This window comes from Aethalodelphis obliquidens, unplaced genomic scaffold, assembly GCF_003676395.1.
Source record: "Aethalodelphis obliquidens isolate GAN/ISIS:26980383/991018 unplaced genomic scaffold, ASM367639v1 scaffold67, whole genome shotgun sequence".
NCBI lineage: Eukaryota > Metazoa > Chordata > Mammalia > Artiodactyla > Delphinidae > Aethalodelphis > Aethalodelphis obliquidens.
This window is the reverse complement of record NW_020838011.1, coordinates 4,478,520-4,505,827: the sequence shown is the minus strand read 5'-3', so window position 1 is coordinate 4,505,827 and position 27,308 is coordinate 4,478,520. Positions and strand designations below refer to the sequence as shown.

Genomic DNA, 27,308 nt, shown 5'->3' with positions numbered 1-27,308 from the left:
TATTTGCATTTCAAATTTTGACACAAAATTTGACACAGTTTGCTTTGAAATAAGCTTTGACATTTTATGGGATTTATTATATCAAACATTAATCAGGTGTCAAAACAATTCATGATGAAGTTACTCATATTGTTTAAGTACAAAGCTACCATTTCTTTGAAAGATCTGCCTATTTTTTCTATAAATCTGAGTCAAGTAAGTATATAAACAATAAAATGCTTCTAGCTTACAACTGAATGTAGGCTAAATGAGCCTGAAGATGTGGAAATTCCACTAACCTCTGATCAAATTAACAAGCAATTTACTTTCATTCCATAGTAGATCTACAGAGGCTAAAAGAATGGAGAAATTAAGATCTGGGTGACAGGATTCAACCAGTCTTCCAGAGCAAATCACCGGCTTATTTTATACTGTAAACAGAAACATCATTTCTAGACCTTCACATCCTTCTTTAGAAAATGCAGGAAGAATCTTACATTATCTCAAAAGCTGTCAGTAGTTTGTGTGCAAACAGACGAAAAGATATTTCAGTTTGCTAGAAATAAGAAGACTATTTCCCAGTAACAATTCAGGCATATCTTTTTCATATAATAGTTGGACCAGGTAATGAAGTAGGAAGCAGACCTTACTTTACATGTAAATAAATACAGAAAGTCTTCACAACTTTAATTTCACAATTTCCAATTGAAAAAAAGACAGGAGGGATTATAAAGTGCAATGAATTCTTTAAAGGTATGCAAAATAGAAAGTATAAACTCCTTTTTGATAACATGAGTCCAAGCTAGAGGTCAAGCTGAAGCCAGAGACTATGATTTCAGCAAACAGTCATTAAGAAATGTGAGAAAACAGGATATTTTACCACATATGTTAGAGAAGGCAGAGCTCTAAACTAATTTGTTGGCTTCCAGTATGACCAGAAACATATTTTTAAAACATTAATTTGAAGACATATGTACCTAATCTCACTATCTATTTAATCTATCTTTGTATCCAATCATCTGTTTATCTTTGTACCTACCTTTCTGTCCACCCATTCATCCACCTACCCACCCACCTACCAATCTCTCTTTCCCTCTCTGCCCCTACACTCCACCACTGCACCTTTTTGTACAACTTTTGCTTTTCCCCTCTATACAAATTATTAAATCTCATGATTATGAAAGTATTCTGGCCAGTTTGTAACAAATTTCTTCTGCCTTTAAAGGCTTAGATTTTCTCTAGTGAAATGTAATCTATTCTTTAATATCACTCAAAATTTAATCTATAATTTCACCAGTATGTAAGGGGCCTGAATTCATTTGTGAGTCAGAAACCATCAAGATTCTCTGCTTGCTTTCTCCCTCCTGGCCTGACTGTAGGGGGAAAAAACATTACTCATTTCTTAATGAAAATGAAAATCTAAGGTTTGCTTTTTCCAACTAAAGTAAGCACCCTGATCCACTTATTTGTGTATACTTGCTGTCTACAGTGGTACCTGACATACAGTGTGTGAACAGTACCAATAACAAAATGAAAGATCCTCCCATGGGAAAGATGCAGTGACTGCGATCCAGGGTGGTCTTTTCTTTAAAGCCCTCAGGAATTCCCCACAGGCACTATAAAGCCATAAGAGATGGGCCTCAGGTTCCAAGGTACGTTCACCCACAAACTTGCAGAGGGAAAACTGAATACACTGTTTAAATGAGAGAATCGCCCCTTCTTTTCTTTTTTCATCTATGCTTTTATTGCGGGTAACAAGTGTTACTCTATGTTAAAAGTCTGAACCACAATGAGCAGAGGAGGGAAGGAACAAATTATTCCGGATACCTATTTCACTTTTACTTTTTCACACTGGCATTAACAAACAAATTAAAGAAAAGCAGGGAGGTCAGAACAGAGGAAGGAGGATGGAACAAGGGAAAGGGAGGAGGGGTGAGAGAAGGGAAGCAAAAACTGTGAACTCTGCTGGTTACTTTCCATTTGCTAATTCAAGGAAGGCCTCTTTCCATCCTCCTCCATCCTTCTCTCTGCCCTAGGAGGTGGACTTACATGATGTTAGTAAGAGCACCCCTCTTCTCTGGCTTTTGTTTGGGTTTGGCCAGTGGTGAGGCTGGGCAGGTGAGGAGGCTGGAAGAGGTGAGTGGGTGAGATCAGAGTATTTATTCCCCTAGATCTTTTCTGAAGAGTTGCCTGAGGCTAGGTTGTGTCTCTTGTCTGTATAGGTCATCTTTCCTCTCAAGGATACCCTGTTACCAGTTTTCCGTCATTCCATTGATCTGGCAACAGAGGCCTGGGGTTGGGAACAGCTCCATCCCTGTTACTAGCTCTGGGTTCCTCTCAAGCCCTTGCAGTTCACCTCTGCTCCCACAAATGCCACTGTAAACAAGCCCTCTTCAAAGGTTCCATCTGTTTGTTTTTGGGACTCAGGTCCTGAGGGAGTAAATGAGCAAAGGGATGAATTCTGTGGAAGATGCTTTGGGGAGGAGGGAGAGAAAATAGGGACAAATAACTCTGTGGACAGTGCATACAAATTCTCTCTCAGAAGCTTACGATGTGAATAGTTAAAAGTGTTAGAGTTTTGTGGTAACCTGTTCAACTATCATTTATGTTTAATGAATAGCATAAATACTTGGAGGTATAAGTACAAGACTGGAGAAAAGTGAAGAGAGACTAGGTAAGTGGGTGTGGGATATAAAGGCCATCATGATCTATTCACAGTGTAGCCAGTGTTGTGGCTAAATGTGACATGTTGGTAAAGGTAGACCCAGCTAAACACCAGCTCCAGCACTGACCTGGCAATAGTTACATAAGCCAATTCACAGGGCTCAAAAACCTCCTGTTATACTTTTGACAATTCTATAAATGTATAAGTAATCAAGCTAAGGTATTATTATAAATTCCAACTCTCTAGATTGAATAATCTTAATATAATTATAATACAACATAATTTTACAGGTGCTACAGGATTACGCAGAAATGCTCCAAAAGAACGGAACATACTTGCTATAAAACAAAAACATTCCATCCCTAAATCAAATGGGCAAGAGCTGTCTGCTCTTTGCAAGGAATTGTGCCTTTTGTCACAAGATTAGCAGGTCTGCAGAGGAAAGAAAAGAATTAAGCATCATTATCAGTTAAAGTCACCAGTAATTTCTGCAATGAAATAGGCCAACCATATTCAGGAATTAACATGAAAACACTCACTTTCTAGGTGAATTATTACTGAATTAATATTAACCCCCGGGCTTAGTATGTAGGGAATATCTTTTAAAAGTCGCTAATGTAAGGAGATATGCTACTGATCTTTTAATCTGATCACATCCAGGAAGAGTTACTTGCCCTGGGGTCTGAGCTACATTGTAATAAAATCAAAGGACATAAAAACTGTGGCAGGACCAGTACTGAAATTGGAGAAGCATCATTATGAATAGCAACAAGTATGGAGATGCACATGTAAGAGGGTAACTGGAGTCAATATAACCACTGTTCTTCCATGATTTAGGGTAAATAGACGGTTATGGCTCATCTGCTAAAGAATCTACTGGGTAGATATTTATGGATTATTGAACAGTATATTATTGAGGATAAGCCTGGTTAAAAACAAATAGAGAAAAGAGCAAATGGTACAGAGAGGCTTTTAGTAAGGCCGTCACTTGTAATACTTCTCAGGAAAAATCTCTTTCAGAAATTCCTCAGCATAGCTAATGTAACATAGAAGGACTCTCCATTTTAAGAGTGCATAAATCCGCACAAATTGCTATAATAAGGATCATCCCATAGCCCTTTTGGCATAAAGGCACATCTGGTCTCTGTTTGCAATGAAATCAATTCAAAGCCCCACAGTGCATTAATAATAAAAATGTTCAACATATTGCAACCAAATAAGCCCTGCAAATTTGAGTCTGCAAGATTCTGTCACACGTGTGTATACTTTTAACACTGATAAATGATTAGGTTACAGAACATTTATCAAATGGATTAAGATTCCAAAGGTAGACTTTTTTTTTTTGTAATTATTATTTCCACAGGAAAATCCATATGTATATAAGCTAGAAGCTTTTGCTTGCTTGAATTATAATACCTCTTGGACTTTTATATCTGTAGTTCACAATACCATAAAAATTTTATTAATAATAAAATTATCATAAGCAATACTGCCTGGCTTAGAGGAAGTACATGGATTTCCCCTTTAAGAACAACAAAATTCTAGAATTAGCTCATAGCATAATAGGCTTGTCATTAAATCTTAAATTAAAATAAAATGGAGAATTTTTTCCACATTAATTTAAAAATTATTGACTATTTTGTTTTCAGCAGTTATAATCAACAACAGAGGGTCTAGATCTGGCAAAGCCTTCCTTGTCAGTGACACGATTTACCTTCTGTGTTATATGGCTGACCCAAGGAGAAGAACAGTTGCTAAGGTCTGGTCCTTGGGGATCCCAGATTCCATCAGGAGCCAGGCATAGATAAGTGGATACTCCTAAAATAATGAGAGAAATAGGTCTGTTTCAAATGTTCAAACCATCTTTCTTATAATGACTTTATATCCATAATATGTTCAAATATGAGTAAAGGTAAGACTATTATCATTAAACTGAGGTAATGTCTATTAAAACACCATGTACAGTGCCTAGCAAGCAACTGGCATTACAGAAACATAATACAACAAACACTCAATGTTTTTAAAGCATTTGCTGACAACTATACCAGGTACAGGGAATAACTTCATGAATTAGATGAATGCGGTACCTGACTCCATGGGGCTTACTGCTTGAGTTTTCAGAGGCAAGGTAGCGGTTGAGTCTTAAAGGAATCAGTTTGCAGGTCTTTCGGGAAAACAAGGTGGGTAAGGGCATTCCAGGCAAAGGAAAAATATGCTGTCTTTGGGAATCATCAAGTGTTTTGAATTGAGGTCTACTGGGTAAGGGAGTTGTATTTAATGGAGTTGGAATGGCTGGCAGAGCCAGATCATAAACGCCCTTGTCTGTCATCTGTAGGTGATGGAAAATCAATGAAGACCATTACGGAGAGGAGACAAATGGGCTGATTTAGGCTGTAGAAAGATAACTGTGGCAGGAGCATGGAGGATGAATTTCAGGGAGTGATATGGAAGTTGTGAGGAAGCTATTGCAATAATTCAGGTGAGAAAAGACTGTGTGGGCCTTGAACAGGGGGCACAGCAGAGGCGACAGAGAAAGGGTAAAAAGAAGACCGCAGAGTAAGCACAGTCACCTGGGAGGGAGGGCTTCAGAATGTTTCCTGTAAATCCCTTTCTCAATTTTTGCAGAACAAGAGCAACATATTTCTGTAGTGCTTTGCAGTCTGCAAACTTCTTTCAAATAAAGTATTTCACTAACCTCTACAACAAACATCTGAAGAAAGGGGTGCTGTTGTTATTTCTCTTTTAGAGATAAAGGAACTGAGGTCCAGAACTAAGGGGACAGCGCTAAGAGAAAAGTTCAAAATGTTTTCTGATTCCAATACCACAGAAAACTCTGGAACTAAATATTGTGCCCCTTCATAAAGGGAAGGAAGATCTCAGAATATTTTTAAACACTTTGATGAAAACAAATTAAATGTGCACTTTTATATATCTTCTTATCTTCCCACCACTTCATATACCATGGAATTCAGAAGGACATTTCCACATTGAAACTTTGTTAAGACAAACCTATTGAAGTAACCAAATCAATAACACCCAAAATCACAGCCCCCAACAATGCTAGTCTAGTGACGTCTATTATGCATTTGTTTTATTTACACATTTTATGCAATAATGCAAATTTTATGCAGGGTGTCAATATTAGTTTTATGAAGATCAATATCTGTAACAATAAGAAATCAAACTATTTCTGGCTTAAAATGGTAAATAATAATATGGTTACCATTTGGTGATATTATGAATCACATCAGTGAAAAGAAAAAGGTGGGGGGGCAGAGAGCTATCTAGTTCTTGACTACCGCCTAGAGAAAACAATGCAGGATTGATCTCTCTAGTGGATGCTGTGTAAGAGGAGGTTGGCTCCTGCCAGCATCATCCCTGACTATGTATGTCAAGAGGCTCCAACTATTAAAGGACAGCTATGATGACTGGTAATAAAGGATAGTCAAATCTTCTCTTTTGTTAAATGTTAGGTAGTTTCAATGATCATCTAATACAGAAGTCCTTGATCTAGTTTTCTGCAATAAACATTTGACAATTGGTGACAAGCATGAGAACTAGCTCCCACCAATCCAGTGATTCACTCTGGGCTGTTGCATAGGTGAGCTGGCCCTTTGGAGTAGCTGGGACATCCATAGCTTAATTGTAACTTGACCTCACAGCATGGGTGAAAACTATTGATCTCACAGGTATTCCCACCAAATTCTCACCTGTGACTTCTTCAGGTTGCATTCTCAAACTCTGAAAATACTTGGCTATAAATTGTAATTTAGCTGAGTCCAGAATTTAATCAAATGTTAAGTAACAAAACTATGTTGTGACCAAAAAAAAAAAAAAAAAAAAAAAACTAGGAAAGCAAGCCAAAGTAACAATACACTTTTAGCTCAGCTTTGTAGGACAGACTTACCTATAGTTCCTGCAGGGCACGGCTGCTTTGCCATCTGTCCTTGACGGGTCTTAAACCACATGATTTCTCGAGCTTCCACAGCCTCACAGCTCTCTTCCAGAGCTGGAATTTGGGACGATCCTGATAGAAGGTGTGTGGTAATGTCGTCAAGTACCTCAGCTGCTGGAGATGGGGTGCTGGTATTCCGGTTTCTTCTTCCTGACACCGATGGGGTGGTACTCCTGCCTGGGTTCCAAGTTGTGGTCCGAAGGGTGGTACTGGTGGTGGTGCTTCCTGTGCCAAGAGGTCCTGCGGTAGAGATATCTGAAATAAAATTCAGAAGAAAACGCCTACATTGCTTGTTCACAGTAGGACCTAAAAATGTCCTAAGACTTCAGAAGTCATTTTTATTTGACAATTCAACGAGCCTTAAACATGGGAAAAATAAGCCAATATCAAAATATCAGAGTGCTACTTGAATATCAAGACAGTCATTTGACTAATGCTAAATGTAGGCTTGTTTCTAGTTTTTCTCAACTTCAATTACAGAAAACAAAGTTACAGCACAATTCAACTCTTCAGTAAGCTTTAAGAAGCTTCAGGCCTTTTGGACAATTAGGGGATTAAAACATTTAAAGCCCTCTCCTTAGAATCTTCAAATTTGGTATAGGAAGGGAGAGAGCTATATACAATATTTTTTCCACATTAACTATAATATGAATTTCTAAAGATGTAGCAAAAAAAAAATCAGAAATTAAAGTGCTCACAAGCTAAAAGGTAAAGAGCAATTCTGAGTATAATATCCTTAACACGAATTCGAGTAGCGTGATTTACTCTGATGCTCTTAAAACAGACCCATTGTATCAAAACTTTCAAACTTCACATTAGTAACTTCCAATTAGTGTTCATAAATTATTTTCTAACTAGATTTTTAAAGTGGCATTTTCCAAGTTCCAGATAAAAGTGGTTAGGTTCATTGATCAGATATTAACAGGTTATTAAATCTATAATGTATACAAAGGAATGTCTTAATGATACTATAGAAATAATCACTGCAGAGAATTATCTTTCTGGTAAAATATATTCAGATTCCCATCATAGGAATGCAAGTGTGTACCAGGCCTCCACATATATACACTGCTTTCCTAACTGTAAGATTAGAAACTAGTCTTAACCTCACTTACTGGCAATAAACAGTGGGGGAACTGGCTCTGGTCAGATACAAAGTAGCACAAGTTTAAGAAACTGAAGGGAGAACTGTGCTGAGCCTCCTGTTGTTTGTCATTCATGGTCTGCTTTACCATGTCATCAATTAGACTTTGCTGCCCCAGAAGAGATGGCAAATCCATCATAGTGTATTTGGTGCATAAAATAGAATAGAGATGGCAGGGGGAGGGTCTATGAATTTTTCAAACACTTATTTATTTTTTTAACATCTTTATTGGAGTATAATTGCTTTACAATGGTGTGTTAGTTTCTGCTTTATAACAAAGTGAATCAGTTATACGTATACATATATCCCCATATCTCCTCCCTCTTGCATCTCCCTCCCACCCTCCCTAACCCACCCCCGTAGGTGGTCACAAAGCACCCAGCTGATCTCCCTGTGCTACGTGGCTGCTTCCCACTAGCCATCTATTTTACATATGGTAGTATATATATGTCCATGCCACTCTCTCACTTCGTCCCAGCTTACCCTTCCCATGTCCTCAAGTCCATTCTCTATGTCTGTGTCTTTATTCCTGTCCTGCCCGTAGGTTCTTCAAAACCATTTTAAACACTTATTTAATCATTGAAATTGTAGCATTTCTGAAATGATACTATTTGCTATTTTGTCTTCTTGCTTGTTCTTCTGTTTCCTCTCCCCTTCCTCCTCCATTTTCTCTCGTGTTCCCTCTCCACGTGAATGGTAATGTTCATAACTACATTTACTCAAAGTTCATACAAGAAACCACAGTATCCTTCTTTCCCCTTCTTTTTTTCTGTATACGCCATATCACCCAAATTGCCAAGTCTGGCAGATTCCATCTCATTTAAAAAATTTCTTGGAGACCTTCAACATGGCGGAGGAGTAAGTTGTGGAGATCACCTTCCTCCCCACAAATACATCAGAAATACATCTACATGTAGAACAACTCCTACAGAACACCTACTGAATGCTGGCAGAAGTCCTCAGACCTCCCAAAAGGCAAGAAACTCCCCACGTACCTGGGTAGGGCAAAAGAAAAAAGAATAAACAGAGACAAAAGAATAGAGATGGGACCTGCACCAGTGGGAGGGAGCTGTGAAGGAGGAAAGGTTTCCACACACTAGGAAGCCCGTTCACTGGCAGAGAGAGGGGTTGGCAGGTGGCGGGGAAACGCTGGAGCCACAAAGGAGTGTGCAGCAACAGGGGTGCAGAGGGCAAAGTGGAGAGATTCCTGTACAGAGGATAGGTGCCAACCAGCACTCACCAGCCCGGGAGGCTTGTCTGCTTACACGCCGGAGTGGGCGGGGCTGGGAGCTGAGGCTTGGGCTTTGGTCACAGTGCAGGGAGAGGACTGGGGTTGGCTGCGTGAACACAGCCTGAAGGGGGCTAGTGCGCCACAGCTAGCCGGGAGGGAATCAGGAAAAAGTCTGGAACTGCCTAAGAGGCAAGAGACCATTGCTTTGGGGTGTGCAAGGAGTGGGGATTCAGAGCACTGCAAAAATGAGCTCCAGAGACAGGCGTGAGCCGTGGCTGTCAGCACGGACCCCAGAGACGGGCATGAAAGGCTAAGGCTGTTGCTGCAGCCGCCAAGAAGCCTGTGTGCAGTCACAGGTCACTATCCACACCTCTCCTTCTGGGAGCCTGTGCAGACTGCCACTGTCAGGGTCCCGTGATCCAGGGTCCCGTGATCCAGGGACAACTTCCCTGGGAGGACACACGGTACGCCACAGGCTGTCGCAATATCACGCCAGCCTCTGTCGCCAGAGGCTGGCCCCGCATTCCATACCCTTCCCTCCCCCTGGCCTGAGGGAGCCAAAGCCGCCTAATCAGCTGCTCCTTTAACGCCATCCTGTCTGAGCGAAGAACAGATGCCCTCAGGTGACATACATGCAAAGGCAGGGCCAAATTCAAAGCTGAACCCCAGGAGCTGTGCGAACAAAGAAGAGAAAGGGATATTTCTCCCAGCAGCCTCAGGAGCAGTGGATTAAATCTCCACAATCCACTTGATGTACTCCGCATCACTGGAATAGCTGAATAGACAATGAATCATCCCAAAGTTGAGGCAGTGGACTTTCAGAGCAAATGTAGACATGGGGTTTGCTTTCTGCATCTAATTTGTTTCAGGTCTTATGTTTATCTTAATTTAGTATTTAGAGTTTATTATCATTGGTAGATTTGTTTATTGATTTGGCTACTCTCTTTCTTTTATATATATATATTTATATACATATATATATATTTTTTCTTTTTCTCTTTCTTGTGAGTGTGTATGTGTATGCTTCTTTGTGTGATTTTGTCTGTATAGCTTTGCTTTTAACATTTGTCCTAGGGTTCTGTCTGTCTTTTTTTGTTTTTTTTTTAGTATTGTTTTTAGCGTTTATTATCATTGGTGGATTTGTTTTCTGGTTTCATTGCTCTCTTCTTTCTTATTTTTTTATTACACTAATTTTTTTATGTTTAATAATTTTTAAAATTTTTAAATTTTAATAACTTTCTTTTCTTTCTTTCTCTCTCTCTCTCTCTGCCTCTCTCTCTCTCTCTCTTGCTCTCCTTCCCTTTTCTTCTCATCTTTGTGGCTGACAGGGTCTTCGTGCTCCGGCCAGGTGTCAGGCCTGTGCCTCTGAGGTGGGACGAAAAGAGATCTCCCGGCTACACATGATATCAAATAACAAAAGCTCTCCCAGAGATCTCCATCTTAACGCTAAGAGCTGGCTCCACTCAACGACCAGCAAACTCCTCTGCTGGACACCCTATGCCAAACAATTAGCAACACAGGAACACAACCTCACCCATTAGCAGAGAGGCTGCCTAAAATATGAAAAGGTCACAGACACCCCAAAACACACCACCGGACATGGTCCTGCCCACAAGAAAGACAAGATCCAGTCTCATCCACCAGAACACAGGCCCCAGTCCCTTCCACAAGGAAGCCTAGATAACCCTCTGAACCAACCTTCGCCACTGGGGGCAGACACCAAAAACAATGGGAAACATGAACTTCCAGCCTGCAAAACGGAGACCCCAAACACAGTAAGTTAAGCAAAACGAGAAGACAGAGAAATATGCAGCAGATGAGGGAGCAAGGTAAAAACCCACCAGAACAAACAAATGAAGAGGAAATACGCAGTCTACCTGAAATAGAATTCAGACTAATGATTGTAAAGATGATCCAAAATCTTGGACATACAATGGAGAAAATATAAGAAAAATTTAACAAGGACCTAGAAGAACTAAAGAGCAAACAAACAATGAAGAAAAACACAATAAATGAAATTAAAAATTCTCTAGAGGGAATCAATAGCAGAATAACTGAGGCAGAAGAACAGATAAGTGACCTAGAAGATAAAATAGTGGAAATAACAGCCACATAGCAGAATAAAGAAAAAAGAATGGAAAGAATTGAGGAAGTCTCAGAGACTTCTGGGACAACATTAAATGCACCAACATTCAAATTATAGGCGTTCCAGAAGAAGAAGAGAAAAAGAAAGGAATTGAGAAAATATTTAAGAGATTATAGTTGAAAACTTCCCTAAAATGGGAAAGGAAATAGTCAATCAAGTCCAGGAAGTGCAGAGAGTCCCATACAGGATAAATCCAAGGAGAAACATGCCAAGACACATATTAATCAAACTATCAAATTTTAAATACAAAGAAAAAACATTTAAAGCAGCAAGGGAAAAGCAACAAATAACACACAAGGGAATCCCCATAAGGTTAACAGCTGATCTTTCGGCAGAAACTCTACAAGCCAGAAGAGAGTGGCAGGACATATTTAAAGTGATGAGAGCGCAAAAACTACAACCAAGATTACTGTACCCAGCAAAGATCTCATACAGATTTGACGGAGAAATTAAAATCTTTACAGACAAGCAAAAGCTAAGAGAATTCAGCACCACCAAACCAGCTTCACAACAAATGCTAAACGACCTTCTCTATTCAGGAAACACAAGAGAAGGGAAAGACCTACAATAACAAACCCAAAACAATTAAGAAAATGGCAATAGGAAACATATATATAGATAATTACCTTAAATGTAAATGGATTAACTGCTCCAACCAAAAGACGTAGACTAGCTGAATGGATACAAGAACAAGACCCATACATGTGCTGTCTACAAAAGACCCACTTCAGATCTAGGGACATATACTGACTGAAAGTGGGGATGGAAAAAGATATTCCATGCAAATGGAAATCAAAAGAAAGTTGGAGTAGCAATTCTCATATCAGACAAAATAGACTTTATGATAAAGACTACCAGAAGACACAAAGAAGGACACTATATAATAATCAATGGATCAATCCAAGAAGAAGATATAACAATTGTAAATATTTATGCACCCAACATAGGAGCACCTCAATACAGTAAGGCAAAGGCTAAAAGCCATAAAAGCGGAAATCAACAGTAACACAATCATAGTAGGGGACTTTAACACACCACTTTCAGCAATGGACAGATCATCCAAAATGAAAATAAATAAGGAAACACAAGCTTTAAATGACACATTAAACAAGATGGACTTTATTAACATTTAGAGGACATTACATCCAAAAGCAACAGAATACGCTTTCTTCTCAAGGGCGCATGGAACATTCTCCAGGATAGATCATACCTTGGATCACAAAACAAGCCTTGGTAAATTTAAGAAAATTGAAATCGTATCACGTAACTTTTCCAACCACAACGCTATGAGACTAGATATCAATTACATGAAAAAATCTGTAAAAAATACAAATCCATGGAGGCTAAACAGTATACTACTAAATAATGAAGAGATCACTGAATAAATCAAAGAGGAAATCAAAAAATACCTAGAAACAAATGACAATGAAAACAAAATGACCAAAAACGTATGGGATGCAGCAAAAGCAGTTCTAAGAGGGAAGTTCATAGCAATACAATCCTACCTAAAGAAACAAGAAACATCTCAAATAAACAACCTAACCCTAAATCTAAAGCAATCAGAGAAAGAACAAAAAAACCCCAAAGTTAGCAGAACAAAAGAAATCATAAAGATCAGACCAGAAATAAAAAGAAATGAAGGAAACAATAGCAAACATCAATAAAAATAAAAGCTGGTTCTTTGAGAAGATAAACAAAATTGGTAAACCATTAGCCAGACTCATCAAGAAAAAAAGGGAGAAGACTCAAATCAATAGAAATAGAAATGAAAAAGGAGAAGTAACAACTGATACTGCAGAAATACAAAGGATCATGAGGGATTACTACAAGTGACTATATGTCAATAAAATAGACAACCTGGAGAAATGGGCACATTCTTAGAAAAGCACAACCTTCCAAGACTGAACCTGGAAGAAATAGAAAATATAAACAGGCCAATAACAAGCACTGAAATTGAAACTGTGATTAAAAATCTTCCAACAAACAAAAGCCAATAACCAAATGGCTTCACAGGTGAATTCTATCAAACATTTAGAGAAGAGCTAACATCTATCCTTCTCAAACTCTTCCAAAATAGAGCAGAGCAAGGAATGCTCCCAAACTCATTCTCTGCAGCCACCATCATCCTGATACCAAAACCAGACACAGATGTCACAAAGAAAGAAAACTACAGGCCAATATCACTGATGAACATAGATGCAAAAATCCTGAACAAAATACTAGGAAACAGAATCCAACAGCACATTTAAAGAATCATACACCATGATCAAGTGGGGTTTATCCCAGGAATGCAAGGATTCTTCAATATACACAAATCAATCAATGTGATACACCATATTAACATATTGAAGGAGAAAAACCGTATGATCATCTCAATCGATGCAGGGAAATCTTTTGACAAAATTCAACACCCATTTATGATAAAAACCCTGCAGAAAGTAGGCACAGAGGGAACTTACCTCAACACAATAAAGGCCATATAAGACATACCCACAGCCAACATCATTCTCAATGGTGAAAAACTGAAACCATTTCCACTAAGATCGGGAACAAGACAAAGTTGTCCACTTTCACCACTATTATTCAACATAATTTTGGAAGTTTTAGCAACAGCAATCAGAGAAGAAAAAGAAATAAAAGGAATCCAAATTGAAAAAGAAGAAGTAAAGCTGTCACTGTTTGCAGATGACATGATACTATACATAGAGAATACTAAAGATGCTAATAGAAAACTACCAGAGCTAATCAATGAATTTGGTAAAGTAGCAGGATACAAAATTAATGCACAGAAATCTTGTACACTCCTATACACTAATGATGAAAAATCTGAAAGAGAAATTAAGGAAACACTCTCATTTACCATTGTAATAAAAAGAATAAAATACCTAGCAATAAACTTACCTAAGGAGACAATAGACCTGTATGCAGAAATCTATAAGACACTGATGAAAGAAATTAAAGATGATACAAATAGATGGAGAGATATACCATGTTCTTCGATTGGAAGAATCAACATTGTGAAAATGACTATACTACCCAAAGCAATCTACAGATTCAATGCAATTCCTATCAAACTACCACAGGCATTTTTCACAGAAGTAGAACAAAAACTTTCACAGTTTGTATGGAAACACAAAAGAGCCCAAATAGCCAAAGCAATCTTGAGAAAGAAAAACGGAGCTGGAGGAATTAGGCTCCCTGACTTCAGACTATACTACAAAGCTACAGTAATCAAGACAGTATGGTACTGGCACAAAAACAGAAATACAAATCAATGAAACAGGATAGAAAGCCCAGAGATAAACCCACACACCTATGGTCACCTAATTTTTGATAAAGGAGGGAAGGATATACAAGGGAGAAAAGACAATCTCTTCAATCAATGTTGTTGGGAAAACTGGACAGCTACATGTAAAAGAATGAAATTAGAACACTCCCAAAAACCATGCACAAAAATAAACTCAAAATGGATTAAAGACCTAAATGTAAGTCCAGACACTATAAAACTCTTAGAGGAAAATATAGGAAGAACACTCTATGACATAAATCACACCAGGATCCTTTTTGACCCACCTCCTAGAGAAATGGAAATAAAAACAAAAATAAACAAATGGGACCTAATGAAACTTAAAAGCTTATGCACAGCAAAGGAAAACATATACAAGATGAAAAGACAACCCTCAGAATGGGAGAAAAATTTTCAAATGAAGCAACTGACAAAGGATTAATCTCTAAAATTTACAAGCAGCTCACGGAGCTCAATATTAAAAAAACAAACAAGCCAATCCAAAAATGGGCAGAAAACCTAAAAAGACATTTCTCCAAAGAAGATATACAGATTGCCAACAAGCACATGAAAAGATGATCAACATTACTAATCATTAGAGAAATGCAAATCAGAACTACAATGAGGTATCTCCTCACACAAGTCAGAATGGCCTCCATCTAAAAATCTGCAAACAATAAATGTTGGAAAGGGTGTGGAGAAAAGGAAACTCTCTTGCACTGTTGGTGGGAATGTAAATTGATACAGCCACTATGTAGAACAGTATGAAGGTTACTTAAAAAACTAAAAATAGAGCTACCATGTGACCCAGCAATCCCACTACTGGGCATATACCCTGAGAAATCCATAATTCAAAAATATACCTGTAGCACAATGTTCATTGCAGCACTACTTACAATCGCCAAGATATGGAAGCAACCTAAGTGTCCATCAACAGATGAATGGATAAAGAAGATGTGGCACATATATACAGTGGAATATTACTTAGCCATAAAAAGAAAGGAAATTCAGTTAATTGTAGTGAGTTGGATGGACCTAGAGACTGTCATACAGAGTGAAGTATGTCAGAAAGAGAAAAACAAATACCATGTATAATGGAATCTAAAAAAAAAAAAAGGTTCCGAAGAACCTAGGGGCAGGACAGGTATAAAGACTCAGCTGTAGAGAGTGGACTTGATGACATGGGGAGAGGGAAGGGTAAGCTGGGACGAAGTGAGAGAGTGGCATGCATATATATACACTACCAAATGTAAAACAGATTGCTAGTGTGCAGCAGCTGCATAGCACAGAGAGATCAGCTTGGTGCTTTGTGACCACCTAGAGGGATGGGATAGGGAGGGTGGGAGGGAGATGCAAGAGGGAGGAGATATGGGGATATATGTATATGTATAGCTGATTCATTTTGTTATAAAGCAGCTACTAACACACCATTGTAAAGCAATTATACTCCAATAAAGATGTTAAAAAAAAATATTTCTCTTTCTTCCCAATCACCATTATATATGTTCAACCTGCCATCATCTATGAATGAAAACAGCAGCCTTTTAACATTTTTCCTAATAAAAGCAACACCAGAGCAAAATGCCAATACTGGTATTTCAATATCTACTTTTGCAAAATAGAAATTCAAGATTTAGTAAACAAAATTTTTGACACTAAGCATTTAACACAATTCAAATATAATATTTAGCAGCACATTTTTAAACAAGTGTAATTGAATTCTTAACATTATAAACAGTAAAAATTATTATAATATATATTGTTTACATATAAAATTATCAGAATTTCCAAAAAGAAAACATGAAAGTAAGAAAATTTAATAATAAGTTGAAAATCAAATATTATTTATTAATGTTAATTAATGTTAAAAGTAAATCATATAATTGTATTAATATTTAGCATTGGCTTTTAAAAAATATGTGTCAATTGTGTCATTGCTGGGAATATAAGCACATTTTTTGTGCAAATTTTTCCAGGTGATGGAAAAATTATTTTTGACCTCATACTACTTGATGGAGTAGTAAGGCAATAGTTAAAAGCTTACTTTAAGTTATTTTCTCTGACTCCAATTTCAGTAATGCCATCTCTCGTTTGTACTTTTGAAGGGATGATTTTTTTTTTTTTTTTTTTTTTTTTTCCGGTATGCGGGCCTCTCACCACTGTGGCCTCTCCCGATGCGGAGCACAGGCTCCGGATGCGCAGGCTCAGCGGCCATGGCTCACGGGCCCAGCCACTCCGCGGCATGTGGGATCTTCCTGGACCGGGGCACGAACCCGTGTCCCCTGCATCAGCAGGCGGACTGTCAACCACTGCGCCACCAGGGAAGCCCAAGATATATTTTTTTAAAGTTCAATTTGTTATGAAATACATTTCAAAGACTTTATTTAGTTTAATACAGAAACACTACTGTTAAGGATCAGTATAGATCTCTTTTCCTTGGAACTGTGTCGCAGAGAGATATCTACAAGCATGGTTGTACCTTTCTGTTTGACTTTATGCAGAATAAAAGTTCATTTTAAAAGCTGTCCCTGATTCCCCATCCCTTCCCTCCCATTTACGGCCATGTACGACTCCCAAGATCTCTGCTCAATGCCAGCTTTTGGCACAATAAGTACTACTAGTGCCATACAAGTTGTCACCAGTGCCCAGGAAAGAACAGGCCTTACTTCTAGATACTGTGAAAAAAGATCTAGATTCATGAAAGAGTTCTAGCAACACACTTTGGTGAAGTTCCAGCCTATATCACATGCTATAAGGAGTTTGCCCTTCTCTATCTTCCAGCAAGGTGAAGGTGATATGACACTTTTCCAGTGTACACTGTTACTGAATTTTACCTGATGACATAGCCAGCTTAATAAAACTATGTGTTTTTAGTGCCTCATATGCTTGAGGTTGTGTATCAGGGAAGGTTACTATGTAAAAGAAAATAAGTTTGAGTGACTGTTTATATAAAACACTTTATCAAAATTGTGCAGTTTTCCTTATTATTTTGTCATTGTCATTGTGCTTATTTTGCTTATACAGATTAGTATTTGGTTATCAGAAATGTAACCAAAAAAGTCCTTCATATTAACATTTTCCCCTCATAATTAACATTTATTTCCAAAATAAATTTTTAATTCTCTTGCCCTTTGAAATTTATTGTCCATGGGTTATTTCACTCTTATGATTTGATTTATTTTGCTTAATTATTTTTCTTCAACCTGCCTTGAAAAGAATAAATATTATTTTAATTGTTACTACAGATTATACTCTGTGGAGTACACTATGGAAAACTGAAAATAAACGACATTTTTATAGTGCTTTACATTTTGTAATGCTTTCCCTTATCTCTATTATCTCACTGAATTCTTTTTTTTTTTTTTTTTTTTTTTGCGGTACGCGGGCCTCTCACTGTTGTGGCCTCTCCCGTTGCGGAGCACAGGCTCCAGACGCGCAGGCTCAGCAGCCATGGCTCATGGGCCCAGCCGCTCCGCGGCATGTGGGATCTTCCCAGACCAGGGCACGAACCCGTGTCCCCTGCATCGGCAGGCGGACTCTCAACCACTGTGCCACCAGGGAAGCCCTCTCATTGAATTCTTATTTTAAAATGTGCAGAGTAATTATAGCTATGAATTCCTAATTTTACAAATGAGAAAACATAGGCTCAACTGGTAAGTGAATCATAATCATGCAAGTAGTAAGTCAGTGTCCTCTAATTCCATATTCCATATTTTTCATAATATGCTTTTAAAAGTGGCAGCCTGAATTATTTCATGCATTCTACAACTACAAGTCTTCCATAATGTTTTAAGAAGAGACTGAAGGAACTAAAATGATTCTAATAAAACATTACTATTTTTGATCACAAAACACATTTATTATTTGGGATTGACACTGTTAATGGACTTAGTTGTTTTCCCCCAAAATTCATATGTTGAAGCCCTATTCCACATATGACTATATTTGGAGATAGGGCCTTTAAAGAGGTAATTAAGATTCAATTAATTCATAAGGGTGGGGTCCTAATACAATAGAACTGCTAACCATATGAGAAGAGATATACCAGGGATACGGGGGTACAGAGTAAAGGCTATGTGAGGATATAGTGAGAAGGTGACCATCTTAAGTGAAGGAGAGAAGCCTCAGGAGAAACCAATCCTGCTAGCACCTTGAGCTTGAACTTGAGATGAACTTTCAGCCATCAGAACTGTGAGAAAATGAATTTGTGTTGGCTTAAGCCACCTAGTCTGTGGTATTTTGTTGTTGCAGCCCTAGCAGACTAATACAGGCATCTTCTGAAAAAGGTAATACTTAAAATAGAATATAAACAATGGAATCAAAAATAGGATAAACTTCACGATAGAAGAAATGTTTTCTTTCTACTCATGAAATACATGGACCTTCTTCTTGATTCTCCATTTTTTCCTTTCCTCTTTAAAATATGTATCTCCCCTCATGGTTTTCCCTTTACAAGCCTTTCTTTTGGGCTAACTTCATCCCAACATAAAGTATTTTGGTTGACTACAGAAGCATTTCCTTCTCCCCACCTTCCAAGCATTTAATCCAAGGTCAATTATTGAAGAAATCCTCCCAAGGGCCTGATAAAGGAAATATGAAAAACAAAACCATAAAGCCAATGCTGCAAGTGGCTTTTGGTTGCTTGTGCAGTGCTCTGGGCAGAAGAAAGAAATTCTGCCTGACCTCTATGAATGTCAGCTGGTGGCAGAAGATTTGATTACATGTAGTTTTTAAAAAGAAACATTATCAGTCATGAAATCATGAAATTTTCCAATTCTTTTCAGAATCCATCTATAATATTTGGCTCCATGGCCCCTTGAAATAGTGAAATTCCACATACTATCAGCCATGTGGGGGTAAAGTTATTTTTGTAACTTGATCCATTTATATTTTCTCATTCTCTCATAGAATATATTCTTACTGTAAATAAAGAAAATTATCTGTTCCAATAAACATGAAGTTGTAATGGCCTTATCATGTAAGATATTAAGATAAAATAAAGGATTTGGGGGGCATCTTATTAGAATTATCTGCTACATATTTAGCCCTTACCATGCCAGGAACTGTGCTGTATGTATTATAAGAAATACTAATTTAATATTCCTGATAACCTTAGGGTAGTTATACTGATCTTCATTTTGGAGATGAAAGAAGTCAAATTAGGCAATTCTCTGAAGCTTATATAGCTGGAAAGTGATAGAACCAGGATTCTAATCAAGTCTATCAAAATCTCTCCCTTTCTATTAGGATTATCCTATTGTTAAAAATTTAGACAAAATTTAATGACACGAACATATATATAAAAACTCAATAAATTTGGAAATTAATATGTCCCCAATACTGCTCACATATGCTTTCTTGGTATTGCTATGGCCTGGACCTATTGGGTAGTTTTGAGTACTTATTATGCATCTGGCACTATTCTAAGCACTTCACAGGAACTCGCCCATTTAATTCTGACAGCAAATCTGTACTGTTAATTATCATGATTTTCAGATGGTGAAACTGAAGCACCAAGAGATTCAGTAATTTTTCAAAGGTTGAAAGTTCATAACAGAGAAATAACCTAGGCACACTCTTAACCACACTACCTTGGAAGGAATATTGATAACCTGAACTTGATCCACAGGAAAGTACCTGCCCACTGATGGTGAGACTGGAGGAAGTAATCCTCTTTGAGCTCATTTCTTTCTGTTATGGCATGTCTAAGTCTCTTAACGTAAGGACCCCCAAGAAAAAACTATAAAGTCCAGAAAATTGAGTACAGTGTTGGGCACACAAGTAGGCAGTAAACAATCAGCAAACAATAATGTGAAATATAGCTGCTTTTTCATGAGCATATGTTATGTACCTGGTAGTGTGCTAATGCTTTACATGCATAATTGAGGTACAGAGAGGTGAAGAGAATTTCTTAATTTCACATAGTTCAGAAGTGGTAAATCCAGGATTTTAATACGGATAGTTTGACTCCAAAACCCACGTGTAATCCATATTATCTGACAAAGATTTGAAGTCAATTTTTAAAGTATCAAGTCTAGAATATATTATTTGTCTATAAGAGAGCTCATTTCTAGGGATTATAAGATTAATTCATCCCATCCATATTTATTAATCATCTACCATATGACAGGAGTAGTACTGGGAATAAAACATTGAATATCATTATCATGTTCCTGCCCTCATGAAGCCCTAAGAAGCTTTATAGAAAATCTACTGAAGAAGTTAGGAAATAGAAAGAGGAGAAATATACTAAAAATATTATTTATTCAGTAAATATTTATTGGTGTTTGTTTTATACTAGACATTGTGATGGGTATCAAGGATTCAGAGATTAAGCACAAGAGCACTGCCCTCAAGAAGATTTTAATATAGTGTATTTTGTGGAAGGTACAAGATCAATTAATTTTTCTTTGTGCCACTTAGAAAAATATCTCTGCCAATTAAACTGTGACATATCTTCAAGTGTTAGGTACATTCCAACTAATGAAATTTTAAGAGGTGAAATCATGATAATCCTAGAGTTAATAAAATACTGTAGTAACAGAAATGTCTCTTTATAATACAATGAGATAAGTAATCATTTAAAAGAAATGTGACTTTGGACAAATTATAATACCTTTGTACTTTAGTTTTCTTTTTGTGTTTTTCACTAAATGGAGACAATAATATATATATATTTTGAGAAAAAAGTGTCAATATGGGTTTAAAGTACTTAGCAAAGTAAATGACAGAGAATAGATTAATAAGCATTTACTAGCAGTAATAATGTTATTTATTCCCTAATCGAACCAAGAATTATTGATTGCTTACCATGTGCCAATTGCTATTCTAAATGTAGGGGATACAGAATTGAACAATAAAAACAAGAAAAAATAAAAATCCCTGCCTTCATAGAGCTTACATTTTATTAGGATAAATAGGACAAAAATTTAAAATATATAGCATATTAGATATTAAAAAGTGCTAAGGATAAGAAGAAAAAAAACAAACCAGGGGAAGGGAAAATAATCAGAAGTTTTAGCAGAGGAAATTGCAATTTTTAATAGGGTGTCAGGCATTGCCTAGCTGTTATGGTGACAAGGAGGACCTGAAGGAAGTGGAGGACTGAGAGATGTGAATAACTGCGGAGCATTCCAGGTAGAGGGAAGAGCATCCGCAAAGGTCTATATGCAGTGAGATGACCAGTGTTGCTGGAGCAACGTTAAGGAAAACAAGTATGGAATGAGATCAGAGATGTGGTGAGGGACTGAGCATATAGCACTTTATAGTTATAGGGAGGACTTTGGCATTTACTCTGTCTGGTGTGGGAAGCCACTGTACGGTCTGAGCAGAGGAAAGGTATGATCTGACTTAGGTTCACTTGGGTTGCTGTGTTTAAGAGTGACTGAATGGGAAGAGAATAGAAGCAGGGAGAACAAGTATCTATTTGACTAAACGTCTGAGGTGTCAGTGGTGATCATAATGACTAGAATGCTATGGGTCATGTGCGTATATACAAGAGCATGGGGGTGTGAGAGAGGTGATGGCTTTTGAGTATGGAAACTATGATCCTCATTGGTACATAGTAGGCCTTGAACAATGTTGGTGGAATTGAGCTGATGTTTGATTCTTCATTTTAACAAAAGAAGAGTTAGCTCATCTAATGTCAATTCTTCTTCAGCTCCATCTCAATTACTATTATTTATTTAAAATTGAAACAACCACGTAGACATATTGACTTCAAACAGTATGAAAATATTCCCAGGATTCCTGAGTTATAACCAACAGAGTTGTGTTGGTTTTCTCATTACTGCAAAATATCTAGAAGTTTTGATTTATGAGAATATTACGTAAACTTTGGTGGCAACAAAACCATGCAAACAAAAAAACTGGGAGAATAAATTCAACTGAATTTGAGTTTACTGGTTTCTCAACAACCAGCAAAGCATTCAAGGAGTGTAAGTAGTTAAATTGGGTTAGGATTTAGAGTAATTCCTTACTTCTAGCCTTAATATTGTATTTTATTCCCCTACTTTTGACATCATTGTTATCCAGTTACTAAAATTATTGCCTAATATTTGCAGTGATATATGCTTTATTATTAACTTGTGAATTGTAGTTTACCTATGAAGACAAAGTGATTCCAAACTGTAAGGCTTACACATGATTTATTTGTTAAGTATGAAGTTAAAATAAATTCAAGAAAAATAAAATTATTCTCTGTATTTAGAAATGAAATACTCAAAGTGAATAGCAAAGAAAAGCTCATAATTTAAGCTCCAAGATTTTTTTTAAAGAATGCAATTTTAGTAACTTTGATCTATTGCAGATGCTTGAAATAATATATATGTTCTCGCCCCTGTTACATATACACAAGTTTCCAAGAAACTGGCAAAATGTAAGGCCCTTTTTCAGGGTGGCTAGAGTTCTTGGTTATTTGTTTTGCTGTTTACGTTTAGAGTCTGGAAAAAAGAAGGTCATTATATTGCTTTCTAAGCACTTTCTTAAAAGCAAACAGTTAAACTCAAGCATTGATTTTTATTTTGTTTAACCAATTAAACCTAACAGTGACACAAATGGGAGATCCAACTGCTAGGATCCTAGCTGCTAGGATGGGAATACAAGTTTGAATATGACGTGGCCCCTCTCCTCAAGGAGTTTACAGGGTGGGCAGGCTCACTCTGTTATGGGTTGCAGAGAGTCACATCTTGGTGCTCCACTGTGCCCATCATCTTTCTAACACTGATGAGACCGCTAAACATTTCATTTTTTTCAGGTAATTTAAATTACCAAAAAGAAAGAGAGCTGTATAATTGTCATATAAATGATTCTTAATTTCAAGTAAAACCATATATATTCTTCTAGTCACTTAACAATCAGCTTATAGATTACAGACTTCATAAATTAAGTCATTCTTCTAAAACCACATTTAAACTCTACAACTCTACAGCTATTACTGAGTGAAAGGAAATTTGATATTCTACTTTGTTTTCCATGCAAATATACTACCTGACATATATTAAATACTCAATAATGCATGATGGGTGAGTGATAGAATAATTATGCTTTATTTTGAAAAGTATTTTCAGATCTATGAACATATGTTACTGAATCTTATTACATTGAGATTTTAATAAAGTTGGATTAAATAATTTAATCACCCACTCCAGATTAAATTTTGTAAGATTTAATATACAGGAGTTTCAAATTCAAATTTATATAATATCCAGCTATAATACAAGCAAGAAACATAATATTTATAAAGATACTAGTAATTAATGATTACTTTCCTCTAAAATAAAGGTAGAGGTAGAAACTGTCTATGTTGAGAGAATTAAGTGGTTGAGTGATTAGGCCAAGGTATTTTCTGTTACACATTCAGGAATAGAATTCAGGACATTTATCTCTAAGGCAATGTTTTCTTTGTTTGTTTGTTTTGTTTTAAGGTAAAAAGTAGACAGATTTATAAATACCCTCTGTAAAGAGGTAGCAGGAAAATGGGGCTTGAGAGGATGGTCATGTCCCAGGTGTCAGGCAAGTTCCTGGGATAGGCCACCAAGTGAGGGTCCTTGGTTTCTCTCAGGAAAGAATTCAAGAGTGAGCCATAGGAAAGTGAAAACAGAAAAACACATTCCATAGGCAGAACGCAGTCCATCTCAAAAGGCCAGAGTGGCCCTGGGAGATACACACTCCACAGACAGAGTATGAGCTGTCTCAGGTGAGAGCAGCCCTGAAATACGGGGTGGACAGTTTTTATGGGCTGGGTAATTACATAATATAAAGAGTGGGAGATTTGAGCAGAAGCAAGAAGAACTACAATTCTGCAGCCTGTGGAAGGAAAACCACATTCACAGAAACATAGACAAAATGAAAAGGCAGAGGACTTTGTACCCGATGAAGGAACAAGACAAAACCCCAGAAAAACAACTAAGTGAAGTGGAGATAGGCAACCTTCAAGAAAAGGAATTCAGAATAATGATAGTGAAGATGATCCAGGACCTCAAAAAAAGAATGGAGGCAAAGATTGAGAAGATGCAAGAAATGTTTAACAAAGACCTAGAATAATTAAAAAACAAACACCTAGAAGCATTAAAGAACAAACAAACACAGGTGAAAAATACAATAACTGAAATGAAAAATATACTAGAAGGAAAAAATGGCAGAATAACTGAGGCAGAAGAACAGATAAGTGACCTGGAAGACAGAATGGTGGAATTCACTGCCATGGAACAGAATGAAGGAAATGAATGAAAAGAAATGAAGACAGCCTAAGAGATATCTGGGACAACATTAAACACAAAAACATTCACATTATAGGGGTCGCATAAGGAGAAGAGAAAGAGAATGGACCCGAGAAAATATTTGAAGAGATTATATTAGAAAACTTCCTTAACATGGGAACAGAAAGGGCTACTCAACTCCAGGAAGCGCAGAGAGTCCCAGGTAGGATAAACTCAAGGAGAAACACACGGAGACACATAGTAATCAAACTGAGAAAAACTAAAGACAAAAAAAAGTATTGAAAGCAACAAGGGAAAAACAACAAATTACCAGGGAACTCCCATAAGGTTAACAGCTGATTTCTCAGCAGAAACGCTATAAGTCAAAGGGAATGGCACTAAATATTTAAAGTGATGAAAAGGAAGAAACTACAACCAAGATTACTCTACCCGGAAAGCATCTCATTCAGATTTGATGGAGAAATCAAAAGCTTTACAGACAAGCAAAAGCTAAGAGAATTCAGCACAACCAAACCAGCTCTACAACAAATGCTAAAGGAACTTCTCTATGTGGGAAACACAAGAGAAGAAAAGGACCTACAAAACAAACCCAAAACAATTAAGAAAATGGTCATAGGAACATTAATATCAATAATTACCTTAAATGTGAATGGATTAAATGCTCCCACCAAAAGACACAGGCTTGCTGAATGGATACAAAAACAAGACCCATATATATGCTGTCTCCAAGAGACCCACTTCAGACCTAGGAACACATACCGACTGAAAGTGAGGGGATGGAAAACAATATGCCATGCAAATGAAAATCAAAAGAAAGACGGAGTAGCAATACTCACATCAGATAAAATAGATTTTAAAATAAGAATGTTACAAGAGAAAAGGAAGGACACTATATAATGATCAAGGGATCAATCCAAGAAGGAGATATGATAATTATAAATTGCACCGAACATAGGAGCACCACAATACATAAGGAAACTGCTAACAGCTATAAAAGAGGAAATCTACAGTAACACAATAATAATGGGGGACTTTAACACCTCACTTAAAACAAAGGACAGATCATCCAGACAGATAATTAATAAGGAAACACAAGCTTTAAATGACACAATAGACCAGATAGATTTAATTGATATTTATAGGATATTCCATCCAAAAACAGCAGATTTCACTTTCTTCTCAAGTGCACACGGAACATTCTCCAGGATAGACCACATCTTGGGTCACAAATCAAGCCTCAGTAAATCTAAGAAAATTGAAATCATATTAAGCATCTTTTCTGACCACAATGCTATGAGATTAGAAATCAATTACAGGGTGAAAAAAAGTAAAAAAACACAAACACATGGAGGCTAAGCAATACGTTAATAAATAACTAAGAGATCACTGAAGAAATCAAAGAGGAAGTCAAAAAATACCTAGCGACAAATTACAATGAAAACACGAAGATTCAAAGCCTATGGGATTCAGCAAAAGTAGTTCTAAGAGGGAAGTTATAGCAATACAAGCCTACCTCAAGAAACAACAAATATCTCAAATAAACAATGTGACCTTACACCTAAAGAAACTAGAGAAGAAGAAAAAACAAAACCCAAGTTAGTAGAAGGAAAGAAATCATAAAGATCAGAGCAGAAAAAATGAAATAGAAACAAAGAAAACAATAGCAAAGATCAATAAAATTAAAAGCCAGTTCTTTGAGAAGATAAAGAAAATTGATAAACCATTAGCCAGGCTCATCAATAAAAAGAGGGAGAAGATTCAAATCAATAAAATTAGACATGAAAGAGGAGAATTTACAACAGACACCTCAGAAATACAAAGCATCCTAAGAGACTACTACAATAAACTATATGCCAATAAAATGGACAACATGGAAGAAATGGACAAACTCTTAGAAAGGTATAAGCTTCCAAGACCGAACCAGGAAGAAATAGAAAATATGAACAGACTAATCACAAGTAATGAAATTGAAACTGTGATTAAAATATTCCAACAAACAAAAGTCCAGGACCAGATGGCTTCACAGGTGAATTCTATCCAACATTTAGAGAAGAGCTAACACCCATCTTTCTCAAACTCTTCAAAAAAATTTCTGAGGAAGGAACACTCCCAAACTCATTCTATGAGGCCACCATCACCGTGATACCAAAACCAGACAAAGTTACTACAAAAAAAGAAAATTACAGACCAATATCACTGATGAATATAGATGCAAAAATCCTCAACAAAATACTAGCAAACAGAATCCAACAACACATTAAAAGGATCATACACCATGGTCAAGTGGGATTTATCCCAGAGATGCAAGGATTCTTCAATATATGCAACTCAATCGATGTGATACACCATATTAACAAATTGAAGGATAAAAACCATATGATCATCTCAATAGATGCAGAAAAAGCTTTTGACAAAATTCAACACCATTTATGAGAAAAGCTCTCCAGAAAGTGGGCATACAGGGAATATACCTCAACATAATAGAGGCCATTTATGACAAACCCACAGTAAACATTATTTTCAATGGTGAAAAACTGAAACCATTTCCTCTAAGATCAGGAACAAGACAAGGATGTCCACTCTCACCACTATTATTCAACATAGTTTTGGAAGTCCTAGCCATGGCAATCAGAGAAGAAAAAGAAATAAAAGGAATACAAATTGGAAGAAGTAAAACTGTCA

At 36.9% G+C, this 27,308-nt stretch overlaps 1 protein-coding gene across 3 annotated transcripts in view; it reads right to left on the bottom strand.

Moving 5' to 3' along the window:
* ADGRL3 (adhesion G protein-coupled receptor L3) overlaps positions 1-27,308 on the bottom strand; it is an 864,166-nt gene that overhangs the window by 165,969 nt on the left and 670,889 nt on the right. For all 3 annotated transcript variants that reach the window (XM_027089631.1, XM_027089632.1, XM_027089633.1), the window contains 2 exons: positions 6,552-6,854; positions 4,359-4,462 (listed from right to left, as the gene is read on the bottom strand). In XM_027089631.1, the coding sequence (XP_026945432.1) occupies positions 4,359-4,462; positions 6,552-6,854 (407 nt within the window). The remainder of the gene's footprint in view (positions 1-4,358; positions 4,463-6,551; positions 6,855-27,308) is intronic.